The 27,258-nt window shown below is 41.7% G+C and overlaps 2 protein-coding genes across 6 annotated transcripts in view; both read left to right on the forward strand.

Moving 5' to 3' along the window:
• The first annotated feature begins 212 nt into the window (after positions 1-212).
• On the forward strand, positions 213-16,254 carry LOC111981190 (uncharacterized). Its single transcript, XM_024012358.2, has 10 exons — positions 213-334; positions 3,755-3,901; positions 4,170-4,277; positions 5,442-5,847; positions 6,169-6,287; positions 6,556-6,703; positions 6,970-7,022; positions 7,176-7,273; positions 10,068-10,197; positions 10,418-16,254. The coding sequence occupies exons 1-10, from the start codon at positions 314-316 to the stop codon at positions 11,894-11,896; spliced, it is 2,709 nt and encodes a 902-aa protein (XP_023868126.1). The 5' UTR covers positions 213-313; the 3' UTR covers positions 11,897-16,254.
• A 6,685-nt stretch (positions 16,255-22,939) lies between these two features.
• The window catches only part of dbn1 (drebrin 1), a 105,237-nt gene continuing 100,918 nt past the window's right edge, over positions 22,940-27,258 (forward strand). For all 5 annotated transcript variants that reach the window (XM_024011178.2, XM_070449382.1, XM_070449384.1 and 2 more), the window contains exon 1: positions 22,940-23,121. In XM_024011178.2, coding sequence (XP_023866946.1) covers positions 23,039-23,121 — 83 coding nt within the window. In that variant the 5' untranslated portion in view covers positions 22,940-23,038. The remainder of the gene's footprint in view (positions 23,122-27,258) is intronic.

A 27,258-nucleotide genomic window follows, 5' to 3' on the forward strand; every position in this document is an offset into this window, starting at 1 on the left:
TGATATTACAATGTTACTAAACTTAATTGATGCAATACCATCGTGAAAAATAAAAGAAGGACATTTTTTTAACTCGAACAACAATGATTTCAGGATGATAAAAATGTCCTTACATGAAAAATATCCACTTTCATTTGAACAATATGTTATAGCCTACTCTCGCAAACAGCTTTGGCCACACCTAGATCCTGTCCTATTTTCACAAAAAAAGAGAAACCTTTTCTTCTTGAGCATTTGTTTGTGTGCCGGTGAGTTCCCGGCTGTGTAACTTGATAGGGGGCTCTGAGAGGGAATAAGGGAATGTGTTACTGCAATGGAGCAGAATGCAATACAGGTAAAGCCGACACTCACTTTATATTATTTTGAAATAAATCGTGATTTTCCTATGCGCACGCATGCCACTTTTACCTGTTGATATCGAAAATAAACCGACTGTGTGTCGGTCTCATTTTGATATCAGTTTGCCCGTTTTCAAATCTGTAATTTTGTTTAGAATGTCGAATTGATTGTTATCCTATCAAGCTAAAAAAGACTTTCGCAATTACAACTTTGCTGGATGAGTCACAACTTTCCAAGGGAGAAAATAGCTCGCTATGATATTTTGAAAGCCCCAAATTCCGCTGACATGATTATAGGATTTTATTGGTCAGGGTTTGCAATTTAATTCAACTTCAATATGTCTATATTTTCTTCTTGTTAATGATTGATTTCTTTGTGTGTCGTGTCGACTACTTACGTTCTCCCTCTCTACCCCCACCCCCACATTTCCACATTAAAGACAATTTTATCTGACGATTCCGCAATATTAAGAAACTTTTATGCTTGTTTTTCAACCAAATCGATGGTATTGTAACTTAAAATCAAGTTTGGAGTAAGTCGAAAATTAATATTTTACATTTGCAGTGACGTGATATTAAAGATTAAAATATAATCTAAGGAACAAGGTGGAGCAATTTATTTAGCGAACAAATTGGCAACATATGGGTATAAAAAAATCCCTGACATTATGTATCGTGTTTATTTGGTATAGCTCAAAATGGAATGTTAATATTGTGAGGAAATCGCTGTACTTTGTACTTGAAATTGCGAGGATTATCTTGATTGTATAATACCAGGCCCACCAAAAACTTCTGTCGAATTGTAAGACTTCAGTAACAGTAGGCCTATATTGGTTTAATATTTAATATCAGAAATGTTGAACATATATAGGCTATACTGCATTCATAATGATATTTAAGTTGTAGCGTATACAGTAATCATAGGTTTCTCAAAGTTATGGTGGATATGATATGTTCCTCCTGTTCCAATTATCTAATGTCTAATGATATAGGCCTACTTTTCCACTTCGTATAATGTTGTAATATTGTGTAGACAATGTTTTGTATAATAGGATATCCAAGGTCACATTGTTATTTTGCAGAAAGAACACATTTTCTATTCGTTTCTCTATTTCTGGAACAGCAGTGCAGGCTATATCAAATGCCTTCATGAGCATTAACGTATCCTTTCAGTAGGTTCGTTTTTTCCCCCTTCAAAATCCTTCTCAAAATTGAAAATCCAGTTTTATGTGGTTTAAGGATTTACTGTAAAATCAGCCTTGCCTCGTTTTCACCACTAGTTGACCAAGTGATCAACGTGTGCACGCACAGCTCTGTTCCTGCTACATTGGAAGGGGGGTAGGGGACGGGGTTGCCGACAATGGGCGGGTACGAGGGGTGCGAATTTTTGAATATTCCGCATTTAGGCAGCTAGGATATACCCTATAATAGAACTACAGGGGTGTTAATTGATTTATTATATATTTTTAGATTAGGCCATCAGAGTTTAAGGTCTATATGAATTAAAATAGCCTGTTACAACATTTCTTCATAGTTTTGATTCATCACAAAACAAGTGTTTTATGTTGGATATCCATTGTATCCTTTTATTTTTAAAACCCTTTCACGGCCTAGAAAATATGCATACAGTCACATCATACTATCTGTGAATAAGGATTGCCTACTAAATATATTMATATTTTGGAATGGGTACTGGTGCATGGTGGCGCTAGAGTGGAAAGCAGAGCTGGCTCTGTATTTGGCCTAATTCAGATGATTGAAAGTCATTGTAATTTAGTGAAAATGGCTGTCCTTTGTGGACACTAGCAGCGAGGTTACTCTCATATAGAGAGCCATAGATTGAACAGAACAACATATGTATGAACTAATGTTGATAAATGGGGAGGAATGCAGGCCTTTGCCAGGAACATTTGGTGGAATCTGAAAGTTTATGCTCATGGCCCAAATGGATAATTGGTATCATGTGAATGAGTGTTTCTGTATGCGAGTTGTTTGACATTCAAATTGTACAGATGGAAGGGATGACATCTGTATTTGTTTGAGTTTTGCAATTTAAATTAAACTTCCCGTGTCTAGATTACGGACATTTGTGATGGGCTCAAAAGTTAGTTGTACTATTAGCTTTTTTAAATTATTATTTTTAACATTTATTTAACTTGGCAAGTCAGTTAAGAACAAATTCTTATTTACAATGATGGCCTAGTTGTACTGGGTGATAACTCACGAAACTATAACAAAAGAAGACCATGATTTCTGGGATTTTTCACGAAGTGTAATCCATATAAGGGTCCTTTGGATGAAGGATTATTGACATTTACATTTACATTTAAGTCATTTAGCAGACGCTCTTATCCAGAGCGACTTACAAATTGGTGCATTCACCTTATGATATCCAGTGGAACAACCACTTTACAATAGTGACATATATTTTACATTTGTATCTTCGAGCATAATTGAAAAATTATTAATTGAAGTTGGAATATTTGTGACATTTTGGCCTTACCAAGGCCTCTAAGAGTGTATTAAACATAATACACACGACGGGCATTTCAAAGTTCCAGAGTGGGATTTCAGATACTTTTAGAGTTAGGATCCAATTTKKAAGCACTACCAAACAGAGTGAATGTGAAACTATATTCAAAATGGTCGCCCTCTGCTGGTGATTTGCAGGATGCACAATGATACAAGTATGATGGCTGTGATTGGTTACATTGYCTGTTCGACAATATAATAAAAAAAATAGCCAAATCATACGTTTTATTGTTTCAGTATTGATGTTTATATTCCTGAATTAATGTAAGAAAATAGTTTTTTAAAATCAAAATACTACTCGTATTACTGAGCAAGCGGTAAAGCTAGAGGAAACATTAGAGGCTTAAAGACAAAATGTCCCAAATGTTTAAACTTCAATTAATTATTCCTCAATTATGCTTTAAAATTCAAATGTCAACAATCCTTCTTCCAAATGACCCTTCTATTGATTACATTTTGTGAACATACTAAAAATCATGGTCTTGTTTTGTGAGGAATCACCCTATTATTCAAATGGTATATTATTTTCTGTTTAAAGGAAGTTGATTTATATAGCAGTTGTCAGGAGCTTAGTACTTAAAATATTCTTAACAATTTGAATAAGATATGTGGAGCTTTTCAAGTCCTTGTCACATGATTATTGTTCCCAGTATAATTGCGGAATAAATTACGAGTACACATGGTTTTGTTGTTTGTTAAACGAATCTTTAACAGAGTTGTATTCATACCATATTACAATTTAGCTTAAATGGACTTCATGAAAATCAAATGGGGAACAAGACTACATTTACATTATGGATCGAGGTTGATTCAGATCACATGCCCTGTCATTGAACAGATGGGAATGGTTGAAATACTCTGGCCTCTCTCTCTCGCTCACACAGTGGTTAGGTGCTCCCTCCTGCCTGCGTGGCTCATTTGCCTTCTATAAGTCAGTGAGCTGTGGGGCCGGGTCCGCTGCTCAGGTCTGGAAACTGGGGGAGTTCTACTATGTCCGCTGTGGCCCTGAGGAACCTGTGGGCATTGCTGAGGTATGAATTCTAATAGCCCTGTTAGTTTGCACATGATACTTGCCATAGTGTATTCAGGGTGGTGACTGTGTAGAACGTGGCATATGGATACTCCATATCTGTTCTTCCCTAAGGATTTCTACCTGATTTTGAACGTTCTGTAACATTGCACTCTCATGAACAGGCCCCAGAGTTTTGGGATTAATTCCTTCTTGTGCCACTGTACTGATTACGTATTTATTGTAARTTGCTCTGGATAAAAGCATCTTCTATGTATTTCTTATTTCAGGTGATGTTACTGTGGGAGGACCAGGCCCAGTGCCATCTGCTGGCCAGCTCCAGACTCTACTTCCTCCCTGAGGATACTCCCAAAGGCAGAACCAGAGAGCATGGAGAGGTGGGTGGGGGGCAGGGTACCACCGAGCTTGATCGTTTTTCATAATGTAGAAGTGTTCAAAACTGAACTATAAAAATGTTTAAACTATGTACATTTTAAAGTCTACATTACTGTAAACACTGAGTGTGGTTGTCATACTCTCTGTTTCACCAAGAATCACACAAAATTACTGGCCATGTGTCATTGCTAGACTAGCATGTCATATACAGCATAACTCATGAAAGGATATACTGTACTGTGCATTTCTTCCATAGTCAGATTTTGGCTTGGGTTGATGCAATAATGAATTGTGTGTGCCTGGCTTTTAGCCTACTTGTTTAACCACAAGTGTTTCACAATCTCAATTTACAAATGGTTGCCGCATAACTAACTATTAACAAGAATCATTAGATTGATGTGTCACTTTTCCCCTTATTTGTGAAATGTTTTTAATTAACTTGCACAATTCATGTATAATTAAATGCATTCTTACTAAAGTATGTTCTTCATACCTAAAGTTTTAAAAGTGCGTAAGTATGGCAAAGAGTAGTTCTATGAGATGTTATACTTGTATTTTTTTATTTATTCCATTCCAAATTTGTTTTGTTGCTGGGATCATGAATCCCAGGTTTTCCAAAGTCTCTTATTTCACTATAGTCATATGTTAATCATAGTGAAACATCTTTAGAGGGGAGTCGTGGTAAAAAATACCTGTTCCAGTTTGTTGTTCATGTAGTCACCTACAGTTGGAGGTGGAATGTGAAAAATGTGTGAGATAGGCCAGCTTGCTTCTATCAGTTGTGTAGGGTTGTCAGTGCCTGAGGCAGAAGTGCCGTGGATCATTGTCACTGGTGTCAAACGGGTCTGGGAGGCGTAGGAGAGCTCTGATGGCTCCTCATGTGCCACAGGCCATTGGTACTCTGACTGGGGGAACTTAATCTGGTCCTATGTGGTGAAAAACTGTAAACCAACCACATTCTCTGTGTCCCCTAAAGAAATGGGGTAGGGTTAGTAATTTAGTAAAGTCTAAGGGAATTTCTTCACAGCAATGTGTTTTTGCATGGGATGTATTTCCTTGATTCTTAAAAAAAAAGATCTTGGTGGCCCTTTCTTTGAGGAGGGTATGCACAAATACAGTAGTATGGCTTTAATGGGGATCTAAGGGTGTGTGTGTGTGTCCCTCAGGATGAGGTGTTGGCTGTCTCTAAGAAGATAGTGGTGCGGGTGGAGGATCTGGTGAGGTGGACCTGTCCGGAACCTCAAGGTTGGAAAGGAGGCAGCCAGAAGTCCAGCAGGACCAACGGTCATCACAAACCCACCCCTATCATTACCAACGGAGCCCCAACACCACTCAAAGAGAAGGCTGAGAGTGAGCGTCTAGGGGTCAAGGTGCTCAGCTACCCCCAGTACTGCCGCTTCCGTGCCCTGCAGAGGCGCATCCAGGACGAGGTAGGGTTGGGGCTCCAGAACCCCCATCTGCTGGCCCTGGGAGGGATCAGGGTGGCCCAACACAACACACAAGTCCTCTACTGCCGGGATACCTTCAACCACCCCACCCTGGACAGCAACACCAGTGTCTGGACCCAGCTGGGTGAGCAGCAGGCTGGGGGAACTTGATCTCTCTATTAATGTAAATGTGGCCATTGGCTGAAGTGATTATATTTTTTAATCCTAATTAGGCAATGGAATCTAAAATGTGTGGACAATACATTGAAATGAATTAATGCAACCTTAAACTATTATATTAACTCATTTACTGTATGTTGTGGTCATCTTGTAGKGAACACAGAATGTGCTGCAATTATGGGATCCTAAAACAATGTTATTTTGTACTTAGTTCAATGTTTTTTGAAAGGCAAATTATTATCTTGTTATTTTGAATTAGGATTAAATGTATATCTCTCATTCCAAGGATGCACCTCTCTTAGCTTGAAGGGGCGACCCCGYAAGAGGAGGGGCAGGCCAGAAGGCCAGAAAGCTGTGGAGCCACCAGCCCTCAACCAATCAGAGTCCTGGATAGAGAGAATGAAGGTACACTTTGTTTTGTTCTAATAACTGTTGATATGGCTACATAACTTACTTTCAGATGTCTTATTATTCACCTCATATTCACTTAGAAATGACTTAGTAATTACCTTTTAGGTTTCTTTGTCATGAAATGCATCACAACACACTATTTATGCCAAGTAGTTACTATTCTTAGATGTAAAAATTCCACATTTCCTATTAGACACCAACTGGAATGGGGCTGTACAGCATTACTAGATCTAGTATTGTTATAACATTATGTATCCTGTAGGAGAATGTGATGGGCAGTGTGGAGATGCACTGTGAGGAGGGTTGTCTCCCCCACTCTGATGAGCAGCTGTTCCTGGATCAACTCTACTGCTACATGGAGCGCTGCGGCTCACCCATYAGCAAGGTGCCCAACCTCGGCTTCAAGAAGAGTGAGTCGCTCACTGATGACTTCATCAACCACCATTAATACTCTTACCAAAGGTTTTGAATACAAAGGGTCCTTCACTGTACTTTTTGATTTGATCTGTTTGATTTGATGAGTTTTCCCTACGGAACTAAATAAAATGTTCCCACCATGCGGTTCTGTCTTTGAACAAGCTGTTTATCTGTCAGCGTTGTAAACCAGACCGTCAAGGCCACAGCTCCTAGGACCTATGATATGCTTTAACACTCTTGTCTGTCTCCGTGTCTACAGTTGACCTGTTTGTCATGTACTCTGTAGTCAAACGGCTGGGTGGCCATGAGAGGGTGAGTAGTGAAGGCCATCGTTCTGTATCAACCACATATCTTGTACAATAGTGGTACGATTGCAAAATCTAAGCAAATTAGTTTGAAATGTTTATGGAAATAATTAACAGTCTAAAAACTACTTTTAAACCATTTACAATCTCTCTCCTGTAGGTGACGTCCCAGCGTCTGTGGAAGAAAGTKTATAATGAACTAGGAGGATGCCCGGGCAGCACCAGCGCAGCCACCTGCACCCGGAGGCACTATGAGAGGTGAGGCAGGAACACTGCTTGTGCCCAGACCAGTTTACATTGTGCCCCACCTAAAGCATGCCTCCTCTCTCTTTTGACAAAAGGAAACCATGTTTATAACCACAGTGCACAATATAACCCAGGCTTCAGCTGTGAGAAACGCTGATTCAGGGGTCTGATACGATTTAATAAACAAATTCAATATATACTATTTCTCTAGAATGATAGGCTAATGCAGGGGTCTCCAACTTTTTCTAGCATGAGAGCTACTTTCAAAAAATTAAACGTTGCAAGCTATTCTTTTTTTCCCTAGCTTTCAAATGGGCACATTCTTCTATTCTCCCCTGCAACTCTTCCCCGGGTCCTTAGTGTACAAGAGGAAGTAGTGCACCTCAATATACCTGGTAAAATAATGGTTAATAAACAACTCTATAAAATCTGTAATTTCTTTCCCAAGTTCTGTTTTATGTTTTCCCAAATCACGTTTTCTCAGTTGTATTTTTCCTGGTTTAGATTTGTCAAAATTACAATTGTTCATAGAGAAACAACAAAATTGGATGCCAATGCTTAAATCACATCAGAAGAGACATTKTTTTTTTTAGGTATGGAAGAAAACAAACACATTGAGTTTTGAGTGTAATTCCCCTTTAATTTCTGATCTGGCCCTTTAATTGCACATCTAGTGAATGAAGAATGTGGCGTCTAATCTGCCTGTCCAGTGATGGTTCTGTACTGCTGCTGCTGATTTCATGCCAAAGTTTGCAAATAAGATACAAATGATACACTTACTCATAATATACAGTGCATTCGGATATTAATTAGACCCTTTGACTTTTTCCACATTTTGTTGTGTTACAGCCTTATTCTAAAATGCATAATAAAAAAAAAATCTAATTTGATAAAATATCACATTTATGTAAGTATTCAGACCCTTTACTCAGTACTTTGTTGAAACACTTTTGGCAGCAATTACAGCCTCAACTTCTTGGGTATGACGCTACAAGCTTGGCACACCTGTATTTGGGGAGTTTCTCCCGTTCTTCTCTGCAGATCCTCTCAAGTTCAGTCAGGTTGGATGGGGAGTGTCGCTGCACAGCTATTTTCAGGTCTCCAGAGATGTTCGATCGGGTTCAAGTCCGGGCTCTGGCTGGGCCAGTCAAGGACATTCAGAGACTTGTCCCGGAGCCACTCCTGCATTGTCTTGGCTGTGTGCTTAGGGTTGTTGTCCTGTTGGGAGGTGAACCTTCGCCCCAGTCTGAGGTCCTGAGCGCTCTGGAGCAGGTTTTCATCAAGGATCTCTCTGTACTTTGCTCCGTTCATCTTTCCCTCTGCCCTGCCTAGTCACCCAGTCACTGCCGCTGAAAAACACCCCACAGCTTGATGCTGCCACCATGCTTCACTGTAGGGATGGTGCCAGGTTTCCTAAAAGATGTGACGCTTGGCATTCAGGCCAAGAGTTCAATCTTGGTTTCATCAGACCAGAGAATCTTGTTTCTCATGGTCTGAGTCCTTGAGGTGCCTTTTGGCAAACTCCAAGCGGGCTGTCATGTGCCTTTTACTGAGGAGTGGCTTCCGTCTGGCCACTCTACCATAAAGGCCTGATTGGTGGAGTGTTGCAGAGATGTTTGTCCTTCTGGGGAGATGGGAGAACCTTCCAGAGGAGCTCTGTCAGCGTGACCGTCGGGTCCTTGGTCACCTCCCTGACCAAGGCCCTTATCCCCCGATTGCTCAGTTTGTCCGGGCGGCCAGCTCTAGGAAGTCTTGGTGGTTCCAAACTTCTTCCATTTAAGAATGATGGAGGGCACTGTGTTCTTGGACATTCAATGCTGCAGAAATATTTTGGTACCCTTCCCCAGATCTGTGCCTCGACACAATCCTGTCTCGGAGCTCTACGGACAATTGCTTTGACCTCATGTCTTGGTTTTTGCTCTGACATGCACTGTCAACTGGGGGACCTTATATAGACAGGTGTGTGGCCATGATTTGGAAAGGCAATCAATGTAATCATCTCAATGATGATCGATGGCAACAGGATGCACCTGAGTTCAATTTCGAGTCTCATAGCGAAGGGTGTGAATACTTATGTAAATTAGGTATTTAAGTTAGATTTTTTTTTTTTTTTTACATTTGTTAAAATTTCTACGAACCTGTTTTTGCTTTGTCATTATGGGGTATTGTGTGTAGATTGAGGGGAAAAAATGTATTCATTCAATTTTTAGAATAAGGCTGTAACGTAACAAAATGTGGGAAAAGTCAAGGGGTCTGAATACTTTCCGAAGGCACTGTACGTCTGCCAGGTAAGCCTACTTTGCAGTTAACATTTAATTGAAGGTTTTAGGGAAAATATTCTGTCATAACCAGATAACCCACAAGATGGTTATCACATCAACTGGCTACACACGGAGTGATAGACAAACGCGCTCACCACATAGACGGGGGCAATATTGTTGGAAATTAATTAGCAGATATTGTGTTTAGGTTTGGCTGTTTTAAGCCAATAGTGGCTAACTAGGGGTGGGATAATGTAAATGTTGCGTTGATAGCAGCTGGGAGCTTGCAGGGGGGTGTCACCAGTCCCATACTTGCGAGATTTGTTTATGATTGTTTGCTGTGGAACACGTGAAAATTGCTTTTACTTTCAGAATTGTTTGGCTAGTTACTCATTGGTGGGCTGACCTATTAGAGACCCCTAGGCTAATGGGATGTACAGTACCTGGTTGAAATCCACGGCATTTTAGGCTTTTCGGCATTCGTGTTTCCTTACAAAATGTGTTTTTCATTTTGGAACTTTTGGTTTTGTGTGTGTGTCCTTCAGGCTGATGCTTCCCTATGAGGAGCACATAAATGGAAGAGGAGCAGAACTCAAACTCCCAGCATCCACTGGGCCTATCCGGGGCAGGGGGAGGAGACCGCTGGTGAAGAAGACTGCAACACCCACCCCTCCAGTAAGTGTCTGCTCATCTCTCACTCCACATACAGTTCATTGTTGACTTGCTCAGTTCATGTCAGTCGTTTGATACATAATATGCTGTCATCTCTAGTTGTCTTGGCTTGACCTGAATCTGATGTAAATTAATGTATTCTGTTACATTATAGAGACTAACATGAGAATCATTCAGAATGTGTAACTGAATCCATCCTCATGGCATCTCTCTCTCTCACTAGACTATTTCTCCAGACGGTGTGGTGGTAGTGAAGAGGGGCAGGGGCAGACCTCCAGGCAAAAAGAACCAGGCCAAACTTCTAGCCTCCAAGGCCAGTCCAGTGGTCCTGTCTCCCCCAGCCAAACCCAGCCTGGACCTGGGGTCCAAACCCCTGCAGGACCCCTCTCTCCAGTCCCTGTCTGTGTTCCAGGGGCTAAACCTGGCCAACATGCCACTAACCCCAGAACTGTCCCCCATGTCTGCCCCCTTCCTCCCCCTCCTGCCCAAAATGGAGAGGGAGGTAAAGGTGGCGAACGGGGATACTCTAGCACCATCACCCACTCTGTCTCCTTCAAATCTCCTGTCTGATCTCCCCAGGCTCCACACAGGGGGCTCCCTAGGAGGGTTCAGGCCCTCTAAAGGCCTCTGTCCCCTGGATCTCTTTAGGAGCCGACTGGGCCTCAATAGCTTGGACAGCCCTGGTCTAAACACCCAGTACCCTGCCTCCCACCAGCCCTCCAGCTTCCACCTCCACGCCAAGGCAGGGAGCTCAGACACCCCCCTTCCCAATGGGGACCAGCCCCATCTGCAGTCTCACCACCAGTCCCACCACCAGTGTTTGGGGTGTGGGCTTGATGAGGCAGCCCAGGGGGGGGGCAGCAGCAGTACCAGCACCAGGGAGGGCCGTAGCAGCAGGCCTYCCCTSCCCCCTCTCCGGGTCCTACCCCTGGATCTGGACTGCAGCCTGCAGGTGCGCCAGCTGATGCATACACGGCTGGGCTTAGCCCAGCTTCACTCCTTCACCAAGCGGCTGTCGGAGGTCTTAGCCCAGGACCTGAGTGGCAAGCCCTGTCTACCCATCACCCCTCCCCCAGAGCAGGCCCTACCGCTCAACCTCAGCAAGCGCTCCACCACCAGAAGATCTGATACTGGCTCCAGGATGGCTGCAGGGGATCAGGAAAATGGTGACACCACACTCCCCTTAGCTAAAAGGCATAGAATGGAGTCGTGCGAGGAGGCTGAGGACCTGAGTTCACCCAGCAGGGCCAGGGCTTTCCTCCTGGAGCTGCCTTGTCACACCACCAGCCCAGACACCAATTCTCCACTTCCCCAGCTCTGCCTCACCGAGTCTGGGGAGGGTTTTGGAGACACCCCTCTGGAGAAYCAGGGCAGGACGTCTGACTCTGAGCCAGTAATCCAGGTGAAGGTGGAAGAGGACTGGAGGGAGAGCAGCTTTGTGGAGGTGGAGCCTGTGAAAGACTGCTCTGTAAGAACAGAACAGGAGAGGGTGGAGACAGAGCGAGAAAATATAAAGATGTGGGAGAATGGGAAAGAAGAGAAGATGGAGGTAGAAACTGTTAAAATGGAGGATGGCATACAACAGCAATCGGAGGAGGGAGAAAAGGCAGTAGTGGAGGGGAGTAAACTGGAGAGGGTAGAAGAGGGTAAAACCATAAATATGGAGGATGCTATATCAGAGAGGGGACTGAGGACTCCTTAGCCCACTCTACAAGTGGCTCTGGGGGCCAACAGGAGGATGAGGAGATGTAATGTTGAGGCTTCTGTCAAAGGGCTGCCCAGTTCTGTCCTGCCTCCAACCCAGGCCCAGCCAAGGTGCCTGAACAACTGCACACAACCCCAACAGCCTCATGATTAACACCGACAATCACTCCTCCACTCTACCTTATGGGAGGTAACTCTCAAACATACAATCAAAGACTAAAATCCTGTGAACTCAGTTACGACACACACACCTTTGAAAACACTGCCATTTGCCTTGACACTATTCAATTATCTAATTCTGTACATTGTATGATACTATGCATAATACAACTTTCCGGCTTCATCTAACTTGAATTATGTAGCTATATTAAAGCTTAACTTGTATTCTACKTTCGTAGAAAATACTATAGATTTTTATTTTCTTCTTACTGTTAAATTAAGTATATTACAAAACAATCAGTAGGTCAGAGGTTTTTATAACAATCCACTCCCTTCCTGGGCCAAGTTTTCCAAAAGCATCTTAAGGATAAGTTCATCATTAGAACCATAGGATCAAGGATTCAAAAAGATGTGCCTTAAATCTCTTGTGCTCTGATTTGTAGTCATTCACAGAGTCACACAAATAGCAACATACAGGAAAACATCTGTTTGTTTTCCAGTAGTGCCCTTCAGTCTTGCATTTTCTTCCTGTTTGTTTCCAACGACGGCAGGATTTGCACTCCTACTGTACTGGTTTCCTTCCTTTTATGCGGAAGTCACTTACAATATTTATTAATATTTTCCTCTCTGATGCCAGTTTTAATGTATTTTAATGTCTGTCTAGTTTCAAAAAAATTATTCTGACACCACTGGCCTGGTTAACGTTAGATTTAGTCGTTGTTGCCTTATTCCGAGTCAATTGACACCAGTAATTCTGTCAAACAGATATCTGAAATGCCATATTTTGTTTACGGTAAACTGGGGTGTGCCCAGACCAGATGTACAGTAGCAGGGGGATTTTATTGACTATCAGCACCATAGGTGTTACTGTATGATTACTATAAAGAGAGTAAAGGTTCTTGGCTGTAGAATTTTACAAAAAATATAACTTTTCTAAAACCTACAAAAACGTTTTCCTGTTATCCTTATTAAATCTTTGGTTAAACGATTACAGCTGGTTGTGGCTCAACCTGTTTTATATTGAGCGTTTATCCTCATTGCAGCCTGGTCTATTTCTTTGTGTTTAAAAATGTCAGCATATCATTGAGGTGAAAGGTCCACATGCCGGCCATTGGGTGAGATGGCAAAATGTAGTAGTTGAGCTACACATCATTTTGGTGTGACAAGTTCCTCATGGAGTTGAATAGGTATTTAATGCTTTTACTTAAATAGTTTGTGTAGCTTTTTGATGTTATTATTTTAATTATATAGAGTTTAAGATCAAATGTTTACATTCAATTATGCATGTAGAACAAAATCGACTTAATATAATTTTTTTGCATCTTAAGTACTTTGAATACTGTCTGACTGGTACTTTATTAGTTGGTTCACAGTATACCAACTTCTGGAATGGTTAAAATGGGACTTTAAATTCAACTTTAAAATATGGATGGTCACAATTCATAGAAAAGAAAATTGCAGCATATGGAATTGATTTGCAGTTGACTCCGATCGACTGGCTTTTCTTTTCCCCTTTTGTTTTATTTCTTGAACACCTGCTACAGAGTTAATGTCATGTAGTTGTCTTTATTTAAATCTGTGTATCAGTTGAGCTCATCTTGTTCATGGAAGAAATCTGTCTCAAGTGTTCATTTCTGTGTATTAGAGTACGGCCAGTGCCGTGCCACATCTTGACTCCTGTACTCAATTTGATTTATATGGTTGTTTCAACCATTTGTTTTAACACTGTCTAATTATTATTATTATTTTTTACCTCCTTTTCTCCCCAAATTTTGTGGTATCCAATTGTTAGTAATTACTATCTTGTCTCATCACTACAACTCTCGTACGGGCTCGGGAGAGACGAAGGTCGAGAGCCATGCGTCCAAACCAACCAAGCCGCACTGCTTCTTAACACAGCGCACATCCAACCCGGAAGCCAGCCGCACCAATGTGTCGGAGGAAACGCCGTACACCTAGCGACCTGGTCAGCGTGCACTGCGCCCGGCCCGCCACAGGAGTCGCTAGTGCGCGATGAGACAAGGATATCCCTACCGGCCAAACCCTCCCTAACCCGGACGACACTAGGCCAATTGTGCGTCGCCCCATGGACCTCCCGGTCGGGGCCGGCTGCGACAGAGCCTGGGCTCGATCCCACCCGGGAGGCCTTAACACTGTATGTTAAAGATGTTTTTCAGATTTTTGCATGAGTTTAAAGACTGARTATACAAAATATTAAGAACACCTCTTTCCATGACATACTGACTAGGTGAATCCAGGTGACAGTTATGATCCGTTATTGTTAAATCCACTTCAATCAGTGTAGATGAAGGGGAGGAGACAGGTTAAAGAATGAATTATTATTTTTTAACCCTTGAGACATGGATTGTGTATATGTGGTGACTGGGAAAGACAAAAGATTTAAGTGCCTTTGAACAGGGTATGGTAGTAGGTGCCAGGCACACCGTTTTGTGTCGAACTGCAACGCTGCTGGGTTTTTCACACCCAACAGTTCCCCGTGTGTATCAAGAATGGTCCACCACTCAAAGGACGTCTAGCCAACTGGATATGGGAAGCATTGCCGTCAACATGGGCCAGCATCCCTGTGGAACGCTTTCGACACCTTGTACAGTCCATGCCCCGATGAATTGAGGCTGTTTGGAGAGCAAAAGGCCAACTCAATATTAGGGAAGGTGTTCCTAATGTTTGGTATACTCAGTGTAAATCTTCAAGGAGGTGTTTTGCCAGACAGTGACTAATCCTGGACTATAAAAGCTATTTCAATGGAGATTCTCCATTGAGCTTGCTTTTTAGTCCAGGAATATGGTTCATCTGTGTCTTGGAAATTCCCCCTTTATTGTAGGAAAAGGTCTCTTCCTGCGTCTCTTTCTGTAATGCAAGAAGTATAGAGACCGACAGTTTCCTAAATTGACCACTAGATGGAGAACACAGGCCAGCACTGTCCTATGCGAGGCCTGACTGCGTTCTACAGTCCTGGAGGGGAGGAAGGATATTCTCCACTACAGAAGTAACTGTTGAGTTTGCTACAATGCAAAAATTATCAGTGCAGATATATTAAATAATTGAACAGCCAGAGATCTGGATTCACAAAGAATAGATAGGTGTTTCAGTAGGCCTTGCTCTTGGGTATGTGTCAAAATTGCTATAATTTGAGTGTTTTGGTAACCTCAAGGCATAGTGGGGGGGTGAGCAATTATTTTWWWWAAATATCAAATTTACTTTCAGTAGCCCTAGTATTGCTTTAGTGCAGGGGTGGGCAACTCCAGTCCTCAAGGGCCTGATTGGTGTCACACTTATTCTCCATCCCTAGCAAACACAGCTGATTTAATCAAATTGCATTCTAAACTGAAGCTCATGATTAGGTGACTATTGGAGTCAGGTGTGTTACCTCGGGCTGGGGCAAAACTGTTACACCAATCAGGGCCTCGAGAACTAGAATTGCCTACCCCTGCTTTAGTGTATTCTTTATTCTTCACGCCTTATGAATTAATTGAATGTCCCACAAGCACACAAATACTTGCATACTGTTCCATATCAGATACACCCTGCATTCCTGTTGATGGAAGCGGCTCCTGTATTCAATGCCACAGCCAAGCTGGACACTTTATGTAAACAGTCACAGCAAAAAGGAAATGAACACATTCCAGAAGCCACCAGATCATTGCTTTGTTGTTCTTGGCACCACACAGTAGAGAGTTAACTGGGGTTCAGGTATGGGCAGAGATGTGTTATTGTCCGTTTAGCCATGTCATGGACAAGGGACACTTTTTGTATTGCTTTCTATAACGGGGATTGCTGGCCTGCATTTTTGGAGCTGTTTTAGTCGAATACTGAAATTCCTGTCATTCAGCTACTATCTGTGGTCCGATTTTGTTTTCTAACTTAGAACGCTCTATGAGTCCAGGCTTCACTGGTCTGGTATGTGGATTGTATTTTTCCTGCACAGCAAGAAGTTAACCTTTTGGGAGTTATAAATGTTAGTTCTGTAACGCTGGCCTCCTTGTCTCAGACAGACTCTGACGGCACGTATTTTCTCCACACTTGACTAAGGTTGTGTTGACTAAAGTAACACTAAACGCTTCTTTAAGTGTACAAAGCCGTAGTGTGAGATTTATATGTTAAACTCTTACACCTTGAACAAGATTACGATCCTTCACTCTAAAAATAGTAATTCAAATAAACTTACAACTGAACTTATATTTTTCCATATCTTGGGCCACTACTTTGATGTTAGTTTTTGTTCGTTATAGGAAAGGATGTCCACAAGGGAAAATTGTCTTAGACACACATTATGTGGAAAATAAAGCACAGAAGAAGGGATGTCTGACCAAATGAAGTGTCTTGTTTTTTCTCCTGGTGGTTATTTAGTGTGTTTTTTCAGCACATCAACCATCTGTCTGTTCTCCATGGCGGCAGAGTGAGGGAGAGCGTTCAGGGGGGCCTGTGTCTGAGCAAGACTTATAAGGACACCCCGCRATTGTTTTCCTCTTGGACGTGAGGGTGAGTCAGGGATAGAAAATTGTTGTTTGTGCGTGCCTGCCTACAGTATGTGGCAGTTGTGGCAGACTGTTCCAAGGATATGGTCCTCATCCCTTATAGTCGGAGGACTTGGCTAAAGCACAAAKTTCTGGGACCAGGGTAATCAGAGTGTGTGTAGAGTGGAGATGTGAGTTGAAACTTTAGCCTTTTGTCTTTGTCCACCTGCCGTCTCTCCCCTTCACCCTCCAGACTTCCTCAAATAGAACCAGATCAATAAATCAATACCACTCTGTTATAAAGTCAGAACAAGCTGCTTATTGTCCTCAATCTAACTATGTTTCTCCAGCCCAGTTTGAAAGTACTCTGAATGTGAAATCATGTTACTTTGATCAAATACGAGAAAGGAATTCTAATGCTGTGGTATTTATTTCGGACAGATTAAATGAACTAGTTTGTGATGTGTAATCCAGTTTGAGCTTGATGCAAAAGCTGCTGTTTTCTCCTCCCTTCAGCCCTGACAGAGTAATTTGGCCATTCAAAGACTCCATTAGAAATGAGAGCTTGGTGTCAGAGCCCTGTATGGAGCTGCTGGCTCAATCCCCTGCTGCTCCATTTAAGACAGGGTGTGAGCTTTGGGCACTGAGGCCAACGCACACACACCACGATCCCACCCAAACACACACCCCATGTATGCATATTGCTGCTGGAGAATCCTGAACGTTGGATCCCAGCCCAGTCTCTGCCGGACAGATGTCTTCCCTGAGGACAATAACCAGTGAAAATAATTGGTACCTTAGCCGTCTGCAGGAGACACTGAGGACCAAATGGATGAGAATTAATTAATGTTAACCCACTTAACAGGCAGGGGAGGGTGGCCGCTCGGGGCCAAACACAGATCCTAATATGATGAGACAGCAAGGAAAGAGGGGTGTGAGCATGTGTCGTATGAGGGTCATTGATGTGGAGATGGGGCTATCGTTGGATAAAGAGGATAAGAGAACATAAACTCAGCAAAAAAAGAAATGTCCTCTCACTGTCAACTGCGATTATTTTCAGCAAACTTAACGTGTAAATATTTGTATCAACATAAGATTCAACAACTGTGACATAACCTGAACAAGTTCCACAGACATGTGACTAACAGAAATGGAAAAATGTGTCCCTGAATAAAGGGGGGGTCAAAATCCAAAGTAACAGTCAGTATCTGTTGTGGCCACCAGCTGCATTAAGTACTGCAGTGCATCTCCTCATGGACATGCGTCAGATTTGCCAGTTCTTGCTGTGAGATGTTACCCCACTCTTCCACCAAGGCACCTGCAAGTTCCCGGACATTTCTGGTGGGAATGGCCCTAGCCCTCACCCTCCGATCCAACAGGTCCCAGACGTGCTCAATGGGATTGAGATCCGGGCTCTTTGCTGGCTATGGCAGAACACTGACATTCCTGTCTTGTAGTAAATCACGCACAGAACGAGCAGTATGACTGATGGCATTGTCATGATGGAGGGGGGTGTTACGCATAGCGGAACAGGTGAACCCAAGAGCAGACTCAGACGAGGAGACTGGGATGAGGTAACCAAGGTATTTATTGAAACACAGGGGGAAGATGGAGTGCAGGCCAGGGGAAGCTTGGGCGGATTKCAGGAAGCCAGGTGCGGAGGCTGAGGCTGGAGCGAGAGGTGTTGGGACAGGGTGAGCAGGTCCGGCGGGGAATCCAAGGGAGCAGTAGAGTTGGGGATCCAGGACAGAGTAACAGGACTGAAAAGACGTGGGACTGGAGACAGGGACCAGAGTCAGAACGGGCAGAACTGTAGCGGAGAGGAAAACAGTGTCAGGCAAGGAAAAACAGGATCTAAACAGGAACAAACGGCTAGAAACGTAGACTGACTGAGCAGAGATTACGATCTGGCAGCATGGAAGTGGCAGGGCTGAGTATTTTAGAGGTCTTGATTATGGAACAGGTTGCAGCTGGTGGGGATCCGCCCACACAATCACACACAGAGAGAGCGAGAGAGAGGTGGCGGCAGGTCAAGGAGACACAGGATGAGCAATATAGGGCGTGGCAGGTGCAGATGTAACAGGGCGGTGGGAGGGTAAATGATTGACAGTCATCTCTATTTCTGAGTGGCATGCTGTGATCTGTGTCAGGCTGATGAAGGATTATTGCTCTTCCCCCGCTCCTGAAAATAATATGAAACCTTGAACGTATGTATACAAGAGACATACTATTACCATATTATTAACAGTTTATTCCATACTGTGATGTAAAGTGCTACCGCTATGTCCATTGACAATACCTGTTCGTTCCTCTCATGGATGCTAGACATGTCCTGTCCCGTGTTGTGTTCTGAGTGACAGTTCCCTGGCCCTTTGGTGGTAGGGCTGGCAGTAGTATGTGGACGTTGAGCCAATGAGGCCTGGGAGCCAGAGTCATTTCTAGCTTTTTGGGGGCCCTAAGCCCTCCTATGGCAAAACATTGTTGTAGCCTCCCTCTTAGCAGCGGAGAGAAAAATGTGCTGCAATTCTACATATTTTGCCATAGGGCGTAGAGAAAATGTTGCAGATTAAAAGCAAATTTTTTGCCATTCTACAAATTTTTCCAATTGACAGAGAGAACAATTTGCTGTTTTAAAACAAATTTAATGCGATTCTACTCATTTTGCCATGGGGCGGAGAGAAAATGTTGCAGTTTTAAAGCTAATTTCCTACAATTCAACAAAATATATGGGCCCAGCTAACACATTTGGTTCCTTGGAAGTTGTGGGAACGTATGTTTTTGGTTTCACATTGGTTGTAGGAATAAAGTATCTGAATGTTTTTTTAAATGTTCTCAACACAGAAATGACACATGGAAATTAATTTCCTTAGGTAGTAATTATGCAAACACATGTTTTTTTATTGTGACACAGCATCAGTGAGATGGAAACCTACAATCTTCTGTTCTCTATCCATAGAATTAGACCTCTGCACCACCAGGATGGAGCTAGCATGCCATGTGTTTTATGCATACACAGCTGTTCATTTTAGTCTATTCAAACAGACCCCATTTCAAATTAAAACCCCTACAGGATCGGTGGGTCTCCCGCGGGACAGTTGAGTTAAAGTAGGCTAATGCGATTAGCATGAGGTTGTAAGTAACAAGAACATTTCCCAGGACATAGACATATCTGATATTGTCAGAAAGCTTAAATTCTGCACTGTCCAATTTAAATTAGGCACAGAAATGAAATGGTTCAGTCTAAAACTTTGCACAAACACTGCTGCCATCTAGTGGCCAAAGTCTATATTATGGCTGGGCTGGAATAGTACATTATGGCCTTTCTCTTGCATTTCAAAGATGATGGTACAAAAAAATACAAAAAAACACAAGGTTTTTTCTTTGTATTATCTTTTACCAGATCTAATGTGTTATATTCTCCTACATTCATTTCACATTTCCACAAACTTCAAAGTGTTTCCTTTTAAATGGTATCAAGAATATGCATATCCTTTCTTCAGGTCCTGAGCTACAGGCAGTTAGATTTGGGTGTGTCATTTTAGGCTAAAATTGAACAAAGGGGCTACTCCTTACAAGCACTCATTAAGATCAGGCGTAGTCAATTGGCGTGCGCGGCCAACACACCTGAACACACTTAACAAGATAGATAATTTTGAATTAAAGTTTTGTTAATGCTGAGTGCTGAGCGATTCGTGCTTTCTGAAGTCGGTTCGATAAAAAAAAAAAAAATCACGGTTTTCGGGTTTGTATTATTTTTTTAAACATGAAATGGATTCGGAAATAATTACATTCAATTTATTTGAGCTTTTTTAATGGAAATTCCAAAGCCAAAAATAGTGAACATTGAATTGCCAAAACATTGAAAATATTCCCTTGTCTCTGTCAGTTCCACATTGGGTAGACATCAATAGAAAAATACTTACTTTTTATTTGAGGACTTTATCATTTTTCATTCCTTAAAGTCATAATCTCTTCTCTGCTCAGGCAGTAGCAGTCAGCCAGCCAGACCATCTAACATGATCTATATCTGCTCCCCATACTGTACAGTCTTTAGTCTTCCTATTTAGCTAGCCTCCCTAAGTATGCTGCAGAGCTGTCTGACTCAATCATTTTACTAGTTCTTCAAAGTAGATAAGGTATACTTTCATGAACTAGCTCTATCCCCCTGCTCTCCTCCTTGTGTTTTGATGTTCCTCTCTCATGCAGTCTCTGTGTATCTAACCTAAAATAGCAGGCGTAAATGGCAGTCGGCTGCAATGTCGAACTAGCCCATGGACACACTTTGGCTGCGTTTACTCAGGCAGCCCAATTTTGATATTTTTTTTAATTAATTGGTCTTTTGACCAAGCAGATCAGCTCTGAAAAATATCTGATGTGAAAAGATCTGATTTGATTGGTCAAAAGACCAATTAGTGGAAGAAAGATCAGAATTGGGCTGCCTGTGTAAAAGCAGCCAAAGTGTGTCCATGGGTTTGTTCGACAGTGCAGGCGACTGCCAACTGACTGATCTACAAATCACCTTCCATCATAAATAACTGCTCATTATTATTTGTAGATCAGTCAGTCAGTAACAATTTACCCATGATATACAGTATTACGGTTTTGATCCTCTTGAATACGGCCCATCTCTGTCTGAGCCGGAAAGAACAGGTGCAATGGATTATGGTCATTGTAGTTAATTACCCATTTTCTGCTCTGAACTAGGATGAATATTTGCTTAATGAAAACTACAACTCCCTTCATCCCAGTGTCCACATAGTTCTTGACTTGATTTCTCTCATTAATTATTTGATTTCTCTCTAGAGAAACTGCCGTTGGGCTCACACAAAGAAAACGAACTGAATGGAATTCAAGTAATTGAATCTGTACCGGTACCCCCTCTATATAGCCTTGTTATTGTTATATACATGTCTTGTGTTACTTTTTGATTTATGAGATTTTTTTAAAAATCTTCAGTTTATTTAGTAAACATTTTATCAACTCTATTTCTTGAACTGCATTGTTGGTTAGTAAGACTTTCACAGTAAGGTCTACACTTGTTGTATTCGGCGCATGTGACAAATACATTTTGATTTGATTTGAACCAACATTGGTCAATTAGTTGTTCAATAACCAGAAAAACTACATTACGGGAAATCGCTCAGTACTACTTAATGATCTTAGAACAATTTGAGAATGTGTTTGGACCCCAGGAAGAGTAGCTGCTGCCCCCCATGCCAGATAGCATATAAACAAATCATAAGCCATTGGAAACAAAAACTGAATTACCAGATATTATAGCTGTAAAACTGCAACATTTCCCCTCAGCCTCATGGCAAAATGTGTAGGAAATTAGCTTTCAAAATTCAAAATTCTTTCAGCTTTATTGCAAAATCTGTAGAATAGCATGAGATTAAATAAAACTGCTGGAAGCAAAGCATTGAGACTGCCCCTTAGGGTCCGTCCAACACTGACTGGGTAGGAGTTGCTCGTAGGCACAGATCTAGGATCAGCTTACTCTCCCCAAACTGTAACCTTAACCATTAGGAGCAAAAACACAAAAGATCAGTGTCTAAGGATAACACCATCCTACTCAATCTGACACACTGGCCTGCTTTGGACTGCACTCAATAATAGACTGTCGATCAAGACTGTGCTCTAGGGTCTATATCCCAATTACCAGTAGACAAAACTGTTCTCTCTCTGCCAAATCTGCATACAGTACAGTATAGACTCTCCTAGTCCTCAGGGTTTGGGTTGCTCACTCAGAGAGCTCCAGGGGCACGATGACGCAATAACACACTGACACATTTCTCATCCCAGACACACACTCCAGACTGGGTCGGATGTGGTACTATCAGAGCATGATTGCGCCGGTTATTTGCAAGTAAAACGTTCCCACTCAGAGGAAAGTTTCAGCTAGCTACAGCCTGGAGGCTTGGGGGGCTTTGGGGTGAGTCTCTTTTCCACAGTTCAGCCCAGACAGCAAACCTATCTCTGGGGAACCAGCCAGTACCAGACAAAGTATAAAACAATAACAGCAATTAAATATTGGGCTGTTTTTATCAGAGAGCAAGTTATGAAGAGGATTAATGAGAATGTAGTTTGTCAAAGTGTAAAAAATATGACTTTGGTCCAGCATTATGTTCCAACCCCAGATTATTGTGTGTGTAATAATCGAAGCCACCTCTCTACTGTTAGTTAGATCCCATTCCTATAGGCTATATTGTTCAGAAATAAATGATTTGGCTTGTCATTTCCCTGGTCTTTGTCAGGTCAGGCCAGGTCAGATCACGGTATAGTGCTGACTTCTGACGGTGTAGGCTAGTGATCACTCTGAGGCGCTAGGACCCAGCAGTGTTTTTTAGAGACCGGTGAAAATTCGCACTAGGACCACGCGGCTAGCGAGGCAATAGCGCTGCTTTGTCTTTGTTCCTCCACTCAGAATCTCTCCCCGTCTCTCTCTATCCTTTCCTCTACTTCCATTACAGTATTACACCGGTCTGGATGATTGCAGAGACAGCAACATGGCTGTGAATCTCAGCAAGAACAGACTGGCCCTTCTAACAGCCTACCAGGATGTTATCAACGAGACCTCGTCCACCGACTGGTAAGTCAATTGAACATCCCTTCTCTATCACGGCTCATTGGCTTTAAGTGTTTTTATTGCGGGGTTTAATAGTTGAGCGGCGGGGTAAAGGTTACTATGTAAGGATTCATGGTGCATGTTGATACAGTTTCAAGTGGAAAGGTTGCAATATAACGGGTCCATTCCAAAGCTGTCAGATTAATCGGTTCAGGCCATGGGAAATGTATTTTATATAATTAAATCCCTCCAAGTGCTGAAATGTGCAACTGTTCAGAGCATACCAATTGATACCGGTCCCTGCTCCTAGTTCAGAAAATCAGCAGGCAATGTACTCAATTAGCAAATATTGAGAAGGAAGGAAGGAAGGAGGGGGGATTCATTGTTTGTTATGGACTAGTTTTTACTTTGGACCACTGTCTTTTTGACTGTCCCAGACACTTTGCGTTGTGGGGAGCCTCTGAAAAGGTTACATGTTGAGAACATCTCAGTTCTTTCCCCTTTTGCAAAAGCATACCGTTCTCTCTATTTGTACATCTCAATTTGCACATAGCATATGTAGCGTTCTTGCATCTCAACGAGCGAGTGTAGAGACGAGAGGAGCAAGGCGATAAGTGTCAATCTATCAACGCTCAATGTGACCGGCCCTGCTTCCTCTCATTATACGCGATGTAACTGCTCGTTTGTCCCTGTTAGGAGGGAAATGTTTGTAAATGGGATGGAGTATGAACTCAGCCTACTGAGTGAGCGAAGGTCCCGTGTGTTTTATCCACACATTCCATCCGGCCTTGTGTCAATGCGGAGGCGTTTGTCTTCCCTTTGTGTGGAAATGGATACACAGTGGTAAGTGGAATATCTTTAGACTTACAAAACCAGCTGGACTTACTTGGCTATGGCAGCAAGAGTGAGACATTCTGAAAGGCTGCACCCAGTGAAGTCCATTGATGATTATATMATCTCTCTCTTTTGAAGAGGGTAGGCTATAATATGAGTAGGCATTGGGCTCAACTCTAAGCTAAACTGCTTACGTTATCACATTTTCCAACTAGGAAGATAACGGCTGTCTTTCTAGGAAAGACATACAAAAACAATTTTCAGAGCATGTGTCTTTTTTCTATTGACTTATACAGAGTGAACTGATTGAATCATCGACAACATATCTGCTTTGTATCTCTTCATGTATAAACGATGCCTGACCTAATGTGTATCTGGTTGAAAGAAACAAATCAATACTAAATCAGTCTGTAGCCAGTGGCGTAGCCCAGTCTTCACGCAAGCCCCCAACCCTCCCCCCTGTTTTTTGCCATGGGGCAGAGAAAAAATGTAGAGTTTTTAGTGCTCAGGGATTGTTAAAAGAAGGGACTATCTCAAATATTTGTCTTAATATTAACAAAATTTGAATATATACTGTATATTTTGATGGATGATGATTTGGTCTATCACACCATGTAAAGGAACATCCTAATTTGTAGTTATTTTTCATAAAATGCACATGACTGGATTTATGTCAACTCTGTGAGACACCATAACAGGTATTCTATTTGTACAATTATTGTCCAACAAGTGTTTAAAGGTCTTGATTGGTTAATTCTAACATTAGATTAATCAAATATGTAATACAAATCTCAATTTATTTTTGTTTTGTAGCACTATATAATGCTCCAGGGCTAATTTCGTTAGCATTTTGGCATGTTTTTCTAGATTTAGAACCAAAAACATTTAACTCAAACATTATCCCTTCAATTGTTTAAGCATCTATTGCAGAACAGTGATTACACTATTTTTTTTCAGAACTTAAGGGGGGCTACCATCAGTGACAGTTGACAAGCCACTGACTGACTTGACAATTAAGATACTCAAAACAGACAAAAATAAAAGTTTAATACAAATATTTGTATAATAAGGAAAATTATTATTTTGGAAATCCTCAATAAAAACAACCATTCTATCAGATCTTTCAGCATGCTTTTTTACGAAGTTTGCTAAATAAATGTTTTCTTCATTCAAGTGGTATACACACTAGCCATTAGAATTTTTCTTCAGTTGCTTCATGACACTATTACCTCATTTAAATGTAACATTTTAACCAAAATTCATATCATGCAAATGGAGTTTACACTTTATGATTGTGACCATGGTGACTCCAATATTGTTTAAATCTATCAAAATTATCGAACTTTACAGACCATGAGTGCTCTTGTTGCACTACATGTAATGAGGACATGAATAAGGGGTCCTTATGGTGTAGCTGACTGCTCATTCCGGATTCATTTAGGATTTTTAACATTTGATAAGAGTAAACCAAAATAAATGGAAAACATTTTTCAGTTAAAGCTGCAATATGTCACTTTTTGAGCGACCTGACCAAATTCACATAGAAATGCGAGTTATAGATGGCATTTTTTTATTGAAGGCAAGTCTAAGAAGCCGTAGATATGTTCTACTTCTTTGCTTCCCATTCTTAAGTTTTGTTTTTACGTCTTTTACTTTTGGTTTTGTACACCAGCTTCAAACAGCTGAAAATACAATACTTAGGGTTAAGGAAAATATATTTACATTTGAGTCATTTTAGCAGAYTCTCTTATCCAGAGCGACTTAGTGAGTGGATACATTTTTGTACTTTTCCCATACGGGTCCCCGTGGGAATCCAACCCACAACGCTGCCGTTGCAAGTGCCATGCTCTACCAACTGAGCCACAGCGATTTAGGTGGTACAATGGTTCTCTACACTATACTTGCTTGTTTTGTCACAAACAAAAATTGGGCAAACTATTAGAATTTTTGTAACCAGGAATTGGCGGAGCAATTTCTGCATTGTGCAATTTTCTTAAATATACATACACACACACACAAGGTGTGTATGTATATACACACGGGGGGACCAGGATGAATATGTATGACCTTTCCAATTTGTAAGTCGCTCTGGATAAGAGCGTCTGCTAAATGACTTAAATGTAAATGACTTAAATGAAATGTCAGTTGTGTGAAGTTATCTCCCAGTGTCTGGTGGAAAGCAGACTGAACCAGGTTTTCCTATAGGATTTTGCCTGTGCTTAGCTCCATTCCATACATTTTTGCTGAAAAGTACTGATAACATGATGCATCCACCACTATGCTTGAAAATATGGAGAGTGGTACTCAGTAATGTGTTTATTGGATTTGCCCTAAACATAACACTTTGTATTCAGGAAAAATAAAGTTCATTTCTTTGCCACATATTTTGTACAGGCTTTCTCCTTTTCACTTTGTCATTTAGATTAGTATTGTGGAGTAACTACAATGTTGTTGATCCATCTTCCGTTTTCTGCTGTCACAGCCATTAAACTCTAACACGGAACCCAAACCGGCTGCGCGCGTGCGACATCGTGCATATATTTATTTTGTCCCCCCACACCAAACGTGATCACGACACGCAGGTTAAAATATCCGAACAAACTCTGGACCAATTGTATTAATTTGGGGACAAGTTGAAAAGCATTAAACATTTATGGCAATTTAGCTAGTTAGCTTGCACTTGCTAGCTAATTTGTACAATTTAGCTAGCTTGCTGTTGCTAGCTAATTTGTCCTGGGATATAAACATTGAGTTGTTATTTTACCTGAAATGCACAAGGTCCTCTACTCCGCCAATTAATCCACACATAAAACGGTCAACCGAATCGTTTCTAGTCAACTCTCTTCCTTCCAGGCCTWTTCTTCTCTTGACTTTATGTTGCGATTGGCAACTTTCATAAATTAGGTGCATTACCGCCACTGACCTCTTTCGGTCACCTACGTGGGTATAACCAATGAGGAGATGGCACGTCGGTACCTGCTTCTATAAACCAATGAGGAGATGGGAGAGGCAGGACTTGCAGTGCGATCTGCATCAGAAATAGAACTGATTTCTATTTTAGCCCTTAGCAACGCAGACGCTCGTTGGCGCATGCGAGCAGTGTGGGTGCAATAATTGAATAACATATTTTCTAAATTTATTTTGCAATGCACGCGACGCAAGCGGTATGGGCAGCCTGTAACTGTTTTAAAGTCACCATTGGGCTCATGATGAAATCACTGAGCGGTTTCCTTCCTCTCTGGCAACTGAGTTAGGAAGGACACCTGTGTCTTTGTAGTGACTGGGTGTATTGGTACATCATCCAAAGTGTCATTTTAATAACTTCCT

This window comes from Salvelinus sp. IW2-2015, linkage group LG20 (genome assembly GCF_002910315.2).
Source record: "Salvelinus sp. IW2-2015 linkage group LG20, ASM291031v2, whole genome shotgun sequence".
NCBI classification, from domain to species: domain Eukaryota; kingdom Metazoa; phylum Chordata; class Actinopteri; order Salmoniformes; family Salmonidae; genus Salvelinus; species Salvelinus sp. IW2-2015.